Source organism: Rhagoletis pomonella, unplaced genomic scaffold, assembly GCF_013731165.1.
Source record: "Rhagoletis pomonella isolate Grant_MI unplaced genomic scaffold, Rhpom_1.0 Rhpom_scaffold_00008, whole genome shotgun sequence".
Taxonomy (NCBI): domain Eukaryota; kingdom Metazoa; phylum Arthropoda; class Insecta; order Diptera; family Tephritidae; genus Rhagoletis; species Rhagoletis pomonella.
In genome coordinates, this window is record NW_023458562.1 from 17,951,519 (window position 1) to 17,964,586 (window position 13,068).

The 13,068-nt window shown below is 34.3% G+C and overlaps 1 protein-coding gene across 1 annotated transcript in view; it reads right to left on the reverse strand.

Annotated features, from left to right (window-relative positions):
- Nucleotides 1-13,068, reverse strand: part of LOC118745205 (hemicentin-2-like) — a 72,383-nt gene that overhangs the window by 36,917 nt on the left and 22,398 nt on the right. Inside the window, exons 3-4 of the mRNA XM_036478730.1 lie at nucleotides 7,895-8,103; nucleotides 6,713-6,957 (exon numbers count right to left, since the gene is read on the reverse strand). Coding sequence (XP_036334623.1) covers nucleotides 6,713-6,957; nucleotides 7,895-8,103 — 454 coding nt within the window. The remainder of the gene's footprint in view (nucleotides 1-6,712; nucleotides 6,958-7,894; nucleotides 8,104-13,068) is intronic.

Consider the following 13,068-nt stretch of genomic DNA (forward strand, 5'->3'; position numbering starts at 1 on the left):
AGATTTTTATGACAGTGTTGGGTATTACCTACGTTCATAAAAATAGACATTAGTGTGATTCATAAAACATCGCAAAGTGGCTTTTTGGTGAAATGGCAACTTTGCGAACAAAATTGTATGAACGACCTATCGCAACTCCGGATTGCAAACGTTTAAGCTCAATAATTGTTCCCATTGTGATCTTTTTTATCCTTTGAAAATTTACAGCAAAAATAACATTTTCTTCCAAAAATTGTTCATTGCTATGAATGTACGTTATACTTGTAGTTAAAGTATCCTACTTCTGCTGCCAGACAACCGACCACTGCATTCTCAGCATGATTGCGCTATTGTCCTTTGACATGTGCTTGCTCGCATAGGGAATTGTCATATTTCAGAACAGCTAGTTTGGCAATCAAATTTCGAGCTTACTCCACTAAAAACATGCAGCAGCAAACTTAAGTCACTGTGTCCCACCGATACTTGTCACTTTGGCCTCATTTATGTGTCTGAATTTTTGTTGCTATGGTGTCGCAGGATTGCAGGATACTTTTAGTTAATTTGAGAATTCGGCTAAAACAAAATGGCAAAGTAAACAGTTTGGTATTATTACTGGAATTCTCCTGAAGAGACACAGAGGGCCTTATGCATAAAAAGTGAGCTTAAGCTCAGACTCAATTTTTGCACTGAAAGGGTGAGCTCAAGCTCAAGAATTTGTACTGAAAATCGAGTCGGAGCTTAAGCTCACTTTTTATGCAGGAGGCCCAGAGTTCTCCGATCCAAAAATATTGCTTTTTAAAAATTCTTTGCCATTATGCTTTGTATTTTTTCAGAATAAATTTATTTTGTCAGAGTTCCCTGTGGGAACTCTTTCTACCGAATTTCGATAAAAATGTTATTTTTGTTGGCTTTTCATCACTCCATATTCTCGCCTCTTATGTACGTATATTTAATTAAAAAAAAAAGTTATACGTCTAATGTACATAAATAATGTTTATGTTTGTGCTGTTCATTGACTTTCTTGCATTATATACTATCCATTATTAAATGCTTGTATGTGGGTGTAGTATTTTGTTTTCTTGCTTACATCTTGGTTTTGTTGTCTGTTAAATCCGTATAGAAAATCTTTTAAATTCCTATTTACATACATAGCACAAACATACAATTCGTGGTACTCAGTTGAGGGGACATAATAAATAATTCCACTGGATTAAGATTATGACATACTACGTACAAACACACACACCCAAGAACAAGATGGTTTTTGTAGCTGTGTGATAGTTTTGTTGACTCAGTTTGGATGGTTGGCTTTAAATAATAAATGCTGAGTGGCATCATAATAGAAATGAAAACCGAAGCTGATTCTGTGGCCGATGCAAAACATTCTGTCAAAAAAGTTGACAGCCACTCGAGTGCAGGAAAACAATATTTTTCAACTCTGCATGGTTTGCTATTAATAGATAATTTAACTTTAGAGAAGCTAATTTTGAAATACATGTTTGGCAGTTATGTGAAAAATTTTAATGGAAAGCTGGCTATAAAAATTTTCTGAAAAATGCTGTAAACTTTTTTTCAATCTAATATTACATTTACATTGGACCAAAATGCGTGATTTGAAATCAGTCATTTGAAGGTGTTTACACTGCTTGATCCGCATTTGCTTTGACTTCTCATCAAATGAAAAGGGAAGACAAAAACAAAATGTATGTAAACAAACACTACATTTATTATATTGTTAACGCTTTTTGGACACAAAAAGGCAATTATTCTTTGATTAAACTAAAAATGTGTAAAGCTCTTGTATAAATTAACAATTTTTACACACAAATTTCAAAGATTTATTTATTTCGTTGTGTTTGTTTTGTGTTTGAAAAATTCCAAATGTCAAAGACAAACCAAAGCTTTTGTGGAACTTTTGTTTCTGAGTGCGTTCAATAAAATAGTACGGCAATTGGAACGCATTTGTTTCGTGATTTTGTGTAAATGCGTCGAAATGCGTCATTCTGGAAATGTGAATTTGTATGGAGAAATGCGTGATTTGGCCTCGCATTTGAGGTTTCTCGCCCAAATGACGCATTTGGGCTCAATGTAAATGTAATATAACGATTATTTACATGCATAAATGCAAATTAAAGTACATATATACTTGTATTTAGGCTTATCTTTTTGTTATGTACACACATACACTGACGAACAAAAGTATTGGCACAGTGAATTTTTCGCAATATATGCAAAGATTTTTATTCTAATTTATTTTCGATAATCTTTTATAAAAATATACTTCATTTTACACCAAAAAACATAAACGAACAAATCGCGTTGTTTTTTGGCAAATTTTTTAGTGGAAGGTGTTGCTCATTTTCTCCATACAAAAAATAGTGGTCGAATATACTTTATATGGAAGAACTTGCCTGAAAAAAAATACCAAAAATCAACGCGATTTTCTAGCGACTTCAAACTTGCATTTAGTTATACTGAATTTGAATGGGCTATAAAACTGCATACTTAGATTTTTCTAAAAAATCTGAATAAAAAGTTGCAAATTAGTGTGCAAATTTAATGAATTTTCCTGAGTTTTCTGATGTAGAATGAACAATATTTTTATAAAAAATTATCGAAAATAAATTAGAATAAGAAACTTTGCATATATTGCGAAAAATTCACTGTGCCAATACTTCTGTTCGGCACTTTATGTATGTAAATCAAATCCCCTAGAAGAATTGTAATTGAGATATAGAATGAATGAGTAGAAATAATCTGCTTGATGTGTGCAACATTTTTACAAATAAAAAGAAAAAATTAAAAATTAAAATCGGAGGAATTTTTTGTTGGGATTTTAAAATTAAGTATTTTTTGAATGAAAACTTAGAAAAGGAGCCATAACTAAAGAACTTGCAACTCTGTGCCTTTATCGATGTCCGACTTCCGGCTGATTGGTGGCATACAGTTTGTATAGACCTCGAGTGGCATTTTATTTACCCATAAAATAAAAAAAAAATGTAACATTAATATCCAAGGAAAAAGTACAAAAAAACAAATTTAATTTAGAGTAGAGTTACAAAATGAAAAAATGTTAAAAGCTAGGTGTGAGGAAGCTCACTGGTTTTGTCTAGTATACAATTTCTTTAAGTTGGGAGGAATTGGAAAGAAATCTTTTAAGCCAGAATTTTGTTGTCTCAAAAAAAAAAAAAATAAGCTAACCGTAATAGTGTGCATATGTACTAGAGCTCTTGTTAACAGTCGATTATCCGGTTAACCGATTATTCGAATAGTCGAGTAGCAACTTTTGCATTGACTGAAAATCGAATAGCAAGTATTCGATCGTTTCATTAACTTCGACTAGTCGTGCAATTGATTAACTGTCATTATTCGAATAGTGAAAAATGTTTAAATACAAATTTTTTCTCACTTCAAAACCAAAAATTTGCTTTATCCAAATGAGTTTACGTAAGCGTAGCTGGGTGTGGAACTTCTTTTCTAACTCCGAAGGTGGAAAGGAAGTCAAGTGTACAATATGTGGACAAAATATGGCCTATAATAATTCGACATCGTCTTTGACAACCCATTTGAAGGCCATTTGTAAAAGGAACAAGGAGCAGGACCTGGAAATGTATGTTTATGTTAACGAACAAATAAGTGGTAATTTTCCATAGTTTATCCTCCCCAGGTCCACAGATGTAGCCAAAGTGAATGTGCCGAACCAAGCCCGGCTAAAAGTTTCAAGCGTAGAAGAAAAAACGAAGATGGCGAAACTATTTCAAACGAGCGCCAAGAGACCATTTCTCGTGCCTGGATTCCATGAGTTTATGAAGGTGATGGATGCACTTTGAATTTTTCTATAAGTCACGTATTCATCTCCATCATAATTCATGCGGTACTACACCATTTTTGGTACTATAAATATTCAAAGCCTATCAACCGCAAAACTTATGAAATATTGAAAGAAAACAACTATTCGAATAGTCGAATCTGTCAAGTAATCGAATGAAAACAACTAGTCGATTATGAACGGTTAGTCGAAAGTGAGCGGTTAATCGATTAAAGATATTCGATTATTTTTTGAAACAACTTTTTCTATTCGATTAACCGATTAATCGGTTAGTCGATTAACAAGAGCTCTAATATGTACATACGCATATAACGCTAAAATTCATGTACATATGTAATACTCCTATATTGGCAGTAAGAGCTAGTACCGTCACACAACCCATATACAAAAACGGCACTCAAGTACACAATACATTGACAAAAACGGTACTAGACTGTCTCGCTTTGATTTCGGAATGCTTACACATTGAGAAGTTAGCTTACTGCCAATATACACACAATACTTGAATGCGAAATTAATATATCAGATACGGGACTCCACATTTCCATTTCTGGTATATGTAGTACGAGTAGAGGTGATAACAGTTTGAACACAACCACAAACAAGCTGAGTGGCACAGCAACATTCCTTGAGCTGCGTATGTGAAATACATAGATTAACCTCTCGAAAAGTAATAAGAAGCAGCGAGTAATAGAAACGGAAGCAGACGATGAACGACAGAAAATCCAATTCATTTGTCATGGCATAAGCAGTTTATGTTAATCAATGTTTTATGTCATAATCATTGAACTCACGCATCGGCGGTAAAATGTTGCCTAACTGCAAGAATATACTTAGGTAATTTTATATACCAGTACAGTATGTGAGCAAAGTATTAGAAACACTGAATAGTTAGTGAAAGCTTGAAGCAGCATTGAAGAATAGAACAACTACCGACTCGCGACGAGGATATAAAATAAGGATGCGGAAAAAGAGCTCAAGGGCTTGTTGTTTCAAGACAATCGCGATAGATTTTATATGTAGATACATAGACTCCCCCCATATAAGGGGAATTCGCGGAATTGCTTAAATATACATATGCATGCATGGTGTATAGCGTTGAGAGAGAGTTCGCGATTAGGACCATTTTTTTTTGTTTCACTTGCTCGGGCTTAGTTTTTAAAAGTTGACCGAAAAGTATTCCGTTTTTTTTTTAACGACAGATTCCACATATTTGGATAAATGCTATGTCAACAAAAGTGGTGTTATTGCTGCTATGGCAACTTTCAAAAGTAGAAAATAGACTTTAATATTTATTTAATTTTTTTTCCAGCACACCTGATTTTATGGTTGATTATACTTCACATACCTTTAATGCATGCACGTGGTTATATTCCGTATTTATGTAAATGTAAATCAATTTTTATTTCATCAGCAGAAGCGCCTATTTTAGCCATGAACTGGCGATTATGCAAATGCGTATGCGGTGTCCTTGCGTGAGAAGGTGTTTTCAAATAAATTTCCATACTTTGCACACGTATGCATGTAGGTGTGCTTTATTACATAAAATTGCCATTCATTATTGATAAAGTAAACGACATATCCAAATGGTTTTTGAAGCACCTTCACCTCAGTTCATTAACTTTGCATTTAATGGAATGGAATTTCTCATTTTTATTCGCAAATAATTTGGCAACTTTGTTTTAAGATAAATATGAAATTGCTTGATATCTCCTGCATTCCTTCGTACCCATAAAGGAGAGAAAGGCTTTGTTTCCTTACTCGGCAGGCAGACAAAGTTTTGCTTCCTTTCCCGTTTAAAGCAAAAATATTTAGTTTTTTTTTATAATTTAATTCCAGTTAGAGATTTAAAATTTTCAATGGTGGACCCGATATGTTGTTTCCATTTTATTTGGTTAAGTTAGAAAACTGGGAATTGTTTCCCCGATGGAGGCATACAATTTTTTTTACAGAAAGCAGCGCAGTTTCCAGTGAGTTGAGAATGTGAAGGCTTGAGTAAATCTCATAAAAATTCTATGGCACAGTTGTTTTAGGGTAAAACAAAGTGTTAAAAAAGTGGGATATTTTGACTACAAGACCCAAGAAATTTTTATAAGAAAATGCACTGTCGTAAAAATATTGCAATATACAATTAGAGTTATTGAAACTAGGTGAGCAGCATCAAAGCCTTCTATTATATCCATATAAGGAGTATCCCAAAAACAACTTCTACCATCAACATCACAAAACAACTCGGTATAAAGTGTATAAAACAATGTAAACAAAGTTAAAAAACAAAATTTTATTTTGCATTTGCACTAAAATAAAATAAGCGAAATCTTTCGTTAAGGTTAATAAAAGCTAAATTTTACATTATTTTACTTTTAACTTGATAGTTACAATTTTCATAACGTGCCAGACTTAAGCTAAACAAATCACTTTTTCTATCGATTTGAAGGAAGTATATATTCTGAACAACCAAACCAAATCGGATCAAAAATGCGAGTTTTCGGAGTATATCGAACTGTGCGACACCTATCGGAAACATTTTTTAGAGCTGTTTCTGTTTCTGTAGTAATATATGCATAATCTAAATATAAACTAAATCGGACTATAGATGCAGGTTTTCAAAATATTTCGAACCACGAGCTACTCACCGGAAACTCAACCAACGAAATCTCGCTTCTACTGCTGTCCACACATGTGGGGCAGCACAGGCAACACAAGAGCCTAGTAACAACAACAACGATGGTATCTTTTATTAGCTTCACTTAGTCATCTTTATAGCATGTCTCAAATCAAGCGATCGAGACCCAACGCTAACTAAGAGACTGAGCACAGTGCCAGTGTAGGCAGCAGCGGAACAAACACCCACACACACACACATACACATACACACAAACAGAATGAATTGTACAAACTTACCGTTAGTAAATCCTTTCTTGCAATATTTTTCAAATGTAGTACATTGCGAACGGTGCCATCTGGCAGGACATGAAATGAATCGTCGACGAGCGCATGCTCACGCCACCAGGAGACGCGCGGCGGCGGCACACCACCACTGGACAGGCACGTCAGATTAATGCTGTCGCCTTCCAAGTAGGGACCGGCCATTTGTTCGCGTATCGCAGCGCCATGGTGATCCAGTATCGTCAATTGAGTGGGTGGCACTGCAAAGAAAAAGGGAAGAATAGAAGGAGTGAAGTGTGGGATATTTGAAAAATGACTGTCAGAATATGAAAAGCTATGTATGCGAAGTAGTGTAAGTGTCAGGGAAGAGGATAAATTGAAAAAAGGTGACTGCATGAAAAATTGTTTTGGGTAGAGGATGAGGAAGCTGTAGCGGTGTAGTGAGGCAAACACTGTACTGGCAAGCTCGCAAGTGGAAGTTCGGAATAATTCAAAGAAAGCTAAATGGGTGTTCAAGTGTATGGATGAGCACGAGTGCAGGTGGAAAAAATAACTTGCTGGTTAGAGAGTGAAAAATGTTACGAAAACGTTAGCAAGCTGCGCGGCGACATCGCATCGTTACTTTTGTGTAACAAATTCCGAATAGTGTAAATTTTGCGCCTTTCCTAGGGTGAAGAAGTGAAAAATAAGCGACAAATAAAATAAAACGAATACGCATTGCGGAAGCGCAAATGCCTCGAGTGAGCGAGTTTAGCAAAGAAAACGAAATATGCGGGTGGTTGCGTATACGCCACAGAGTACCTTTATATTGTATTACTTGCGCTTTATATAATACACATGTTAATAGGTATGTGTATGGTTTTGTGAGCTTGAAATATTGTTGAGGCAGAGAAAAAGGTAATGGCTTAATGCCGAATGAAAAATATGAAATCATTTGATTTGCACAGCAAACTCAAAGGTAGAAATGAGCGCTTGAAATGCAGGTAGAGCGAATGCTCATGGGCAATTCGAAAAATGCGTGATAAGCACTAGTAAAAAAAAAAAATAATTCATGTAGCAAAAACTTAAAGGGACTCGGCAGTTATTTAAAAATATTTCCCGTAATTTTCTTGTTTTCATAAATTCTGTTTTTGCAAGGTAGGAAACTTATATTTTACTGCGAAACTTTAGCTGTGCCATGTCACCTGATGAACTTACCTAATACTGTTACATTAATGCGCCAGTAGCGTGTCGGTGATTTATGAAAGTCCACCCGACACTTATAGAGACCCGCATCGCTTGTTTGTATATTTTTGATGCGCAACGCTGGCGGATTTGTATCGTAGTAAAAGTGTGCTTTCTTCTTGAAGACATTCTCATCCGCCCAAGGGATGCCTTGCTGGAGTGCACGACCGCGTACATCGAAGCTGAAAATAGAAAAACATATACAATTTTTAGATATTTTTTTCATTTGCATTTTATGAGTACTGTGAGTTGAGTGTGAGCATTCGATCAAGAAAGTATTTAGATATTGAAGTAAATTCACCGATTTTTAGAAAGCGGAAAAAGCTATTAAAACACAGATTAAACGGAAGATCATAGCGGTCATGATCTTTATAAAATAAGTCATAATTGAACCCTTAAAATTAGATTTATATTTTTCCGATCAAATTCAAACGGATTTTATGATTTTTATTTTTAGGATAAATTGGGATCGTCATTTATGATTTTTTTTTGTACTATATCATAACCGTTATTTTCATATTTTATTTTTAAGATCATAAAAAACACTCTCCATTACAACGGCTAAATTGTTCCTAAAAAATAAGAATCCAAAAAACTGATTCTAATCTTAATTATAAGATTTAATTTATTATTAATAATTATTATAAAATAATTATTTTTCAAAAATAAAATAAAAATTTAACGAGTATTCTTAATCGAAAAAATAAAAATAAAATACTAAGTAATGATTTTCCAGTGATCTTAAAATAAAAATCTTGGTATTGACTCTGTTCGGTCCCTGGATTCAACTTGTTTTCCAGTGAAGTCTTGAGCTCACTTTTTATGCGCAAGCCTTAATGTGCTCTTGTGCTAGGACATTTTAAATAACTTATTCCCCAACTCTATCATCCTGGGAGATTTGTGAGCGGCGTTATTATATGACATGTTATCATTTCATCGATATCGCTATCCATATTGTTATCGAAACAACTACCAATAATTTTATCAAATTACTTATCGTTTTTGCTATTGAAAAATTTATCGATGCATTTGTCGAGAGTTTTATCGTTATATGTATCCCTCTTTATTTGTTATCGACTTTTCAATCGATGTGGATATCGTTGAAGTTATCGACAACTTGTATTTATGAATATTGTATGTGATCTTTTTATCACTGGTACTAAAAATGTTATCGTTGCATTTACCGGACTTATTTTAAAGAATTTTTTAGTAGAATTATACACAATACATTTTTTTTTGTTTTTTTAACATTTGTATGAAATATAAAATAAAATGTTTTACCGAAATATTTATCGACATTTCTATCAAAACCTGTATCCAAATTTTTAATGAAATATTTATTAGGGTACCATATTTAACGATATTTTTCATGTAATTTTTAATTGCAATAAGTTAATTTAGCTAAGAAAATCACTTAATAGTTATGCATTCTCAGCATTTATCTCCACAAAAAAAAAATCCACTCAACTAGTCACGCTAATATCCATTGCTTAAGCGCTTAATATTTGCTAATTGGCTACTAATTGGCAATTTATTAACTGCTCTTAAATAAAATTAAGGAAGATAATTATTGTGGCTTAGAGAGGATATAAACGTGTTACCCGAATAATGAAATGGCATGTCAAGCATAAGTGGATAAAAAAACAGCATAAACTGGGGTAGTTAATTGGACATACAGCATAGTAAATATGACCGAAAAAAAAATCGTGCTGTTGCGATAAAAAATTAATTAGCGCATTAAGAATTATTAGTGTTGTAAGTAATTTATATGCTAATGAGAGACGCATACAATAATAAATAAATACTCTATATGTAGGGATTTCATATTCATATTTACGTACGTATGTGGTGGACCAGCATAGTTAATTTTAGAAGGATCTGACACATTGTATGATAAGTGTCTGAGAACTCAGCAGGAATTATTTTTGAACACGCCTCTCGGTTTGGGCAAATGCTAAAAGCAAAATAATACGAGTAATATTATAGAATTTGCTTTTATTTCTTTTTGTTAATAAGTCCACTACTACTGGCTAGTTTATATATATGTACATACATTTGCACATAAATACATACCCCACCAAGCTTCAACGCAGTTGTTGAAAATATGTTTTTGATTTGGTCAACTGTTAATGAAGTTAACGCGCGTTAATTGAGTTCAATTTGTAGCGCCAACACATGTGTATAGCAAACGATTAGAACAAGCGAACAGCCACTAACTAGCGCTACAGCGTCAACAAACAACCACAGCAACACACTAACGAAAGTAGGGAAACATGAATGCGTGGCAGATTGCTGTTAGTGTGGCAATAAAAATGTATAAAAGGAAATGCTTTGAGGGGTTTACTATATTTTTTTATCCTTAAATACATACGTATATATGTATATGTTGCCGGTTTCAATCAGCTATTCGGAGCCAAAGTGAACGGAGCTAGTGGTCAGTATCGGTGGCCTGCAGAGCAGCAAAAATATGATTGTAGGTGAAATTATTAAGTGGAACGCTACGCATTGGGTCGCGTATGAAAGACGGAAGTATATATTACATTGGTGGTAGAAACTCAATTGATTGCTAGGGCGTGCAGATGAAAAGCTCGCTGATGAGGTTTCAATGGAAAAGGGTGCGTGAGCTGCTGTTCCAAAGATTTAAATATATTTTGTGGCACGTCCCCTAGATGTCGCACTCGTACATACATAATGTGAATAAAAAACTTAGATGGTTCCACTTTGTCAACCAAAGAACCAGGGCTTTAAGCATCCTGCCAGAGCTCCCGTCAGAACCGAATTGGGCACTTAGCTAGCTGCAGAAGCTCCTTAATGCATCTGGAGTCGACTACCGATCAGAAAAACTTTGCAACTGTAAATGTCTGGGTTTTCGTTCAGCGCTCAATGAGCTCATCTATTCAGGGGCAATCCGCTGGTTGCTACAGGAACTTCTTATACCGTACCTGTCAGAAGAGATGGCCTCAAAAGTTCGCTGCCATCCTCTCCATCCGTGAATATTTTAACTGGATCTCTGTTAATAATACGAAAATTATATATGTATGTATCACAGGTATTTAACAACAGTTCCATCCACATTCTTTTAGAGCTGCCAACTATAAAGTTTCCCAAAGCAAAGAGTACTCTAAGTATTGGGTCGTTTGCATAAAAACTAAGCAATTACTGTATCTTAAAGTTTCATACCTTTCACTTAAATTTATTTAACCAAGTTGAGTAAAAGGTCTGAAGTTTTACGAAAAAGCACTTGCTTAAGTTTTATGCATACGGCCCATTAAGTTTTAAAAAAATGTTCAAAGCTTCCTCTATACATTTTTGGTAGAGACAATTATTTATGCCGCATTTTTGCGCCCTTTAACCCAGACCACAACAAAATTTGACAATTTGATAAAAATTCATTAAAATTTATTTAAGTGCTCACTAAATGTGCCATTTGTCCACAATCACCATAAATTAGTGGAGACATGCATTTTTGAAAAAAAAAACAACGAAATTTTTTTTAAATGTACAAGAAAGAAATGTGGGATGGCAGTACAAGCGTGTCAAAAGTGTCAAATTGGCAATTCAACTTTAAAAGCGCCCACTAGACACACACATAAACACATACAGACGAAAAACTGTTGACAGCTCTCCCAAAGTGACAATCTGACAAAAACTGATGTCAATTACCATTGAAATAAACGGCGGAAGAAGGTGCCTAATGTAAGATGTTGTATAAGAAGATGCTATGTTTCGTATTAAAATTCCCGCAATAAATTTGTGTCGCGCATAAAATTAAATAATAAATCCATTTTTTTATTAAAATTGACAAAATTTCATTTGTGTTATTTCTTCGAATAAATTGACATAGCAACTTGGTACGAGTGCGTTAAAATGCGTACAAACACCCCAGCATCAGCAAACAAATGTGCCGTACGCACACAATGAAGGCGATGCTTTTACATCCCAAACAAGCAAAGCTTTTAAATAAGCTATTTTTGTGGCCAGCAAAGTCAGCGCATTGAGTGAGCAACTCGTAAAAATGCGCTAGACGAAAGTGGGAAAATTGTGACATAATTTAACAGGTAAACGCATCAGCTGTTTGTGGGCAGTATATGTAGGTGTCTTCGCATGGGCAGGTAGTGATAGTAGCGACTTCTGCCATTTCCTCAGCTAAATACATATATGTATATTAGGACGGCTCAATTTGTATGGGATATTTTTTTGACCATAGGAGGATTATACGCGTAATTTTATTCAAATTTGCTGAAGAAACCATTGTTATAAAACCAATTAGAACTTTGCCAAATTGGGAAAACGGGCTTCTTAGGGGTTATTTCTTATAACATCCGCCATAGGGCAAACTCCAAATTGATTTTAGACTCATGTTTCCTTCTGAGCCGAGGTAGAGTCCTCCCATGATATACGCGCATAGTAAAAAAAAATGACCCGCCCTAATGTACATACATGCTATACATACATATGTTAAGTATATAGGAATGTAAATGTAATATACGCACAAATTTTATAGTCCATAATTTGTGTTAAGATGCTCCGAACTAAACTTTACAAGGGGAGTAGACGTCAATGTTTGATATGACAAAAGTGGCAGAAGGTGTGTTTAGCGAGCAATAAAACGTCGAACTGTTCAAAGGCAGCAGTTTAGGCCCTTCACAGCTTCTCTACTCTGGTTCTTTACACTTTAATGCTGCATGCTTGCCGCACATCTGTCCGTTCATTTGTTCGTCCAATTCATGCAGTAAAATTTGAATTTACGATTTCCATATTTTTCACATTTTCCGCCCATAGATTCATCGAACAAAAATAAAACCAGGAAAAACATGAACATATTTTATGGCTGTTGCTCACACAAATTTCATTTTTATTGTTTACTTAAACGTTACATTGTACAAGCGCCGAAGCACTAAACATTTTTCATTCATTTTATTAATTCATCAAATGCATGCAGCATGTCAAATAGAAATGCAGTTGCATTTCGTGAGAGAATGTCAACCAAATATGTGCCAGATTTGCGAAGAGATTTTTTAGATAGTAACAAATTACGAAAAAAGTAAAAAATTACAAAAAAATTCAAAATAATAAATTTCAATTTTTTTTCACCTAATGGAAGTTAAGCTAACAACTTAAATAATTCCGAAAAAAATGTAGTAATC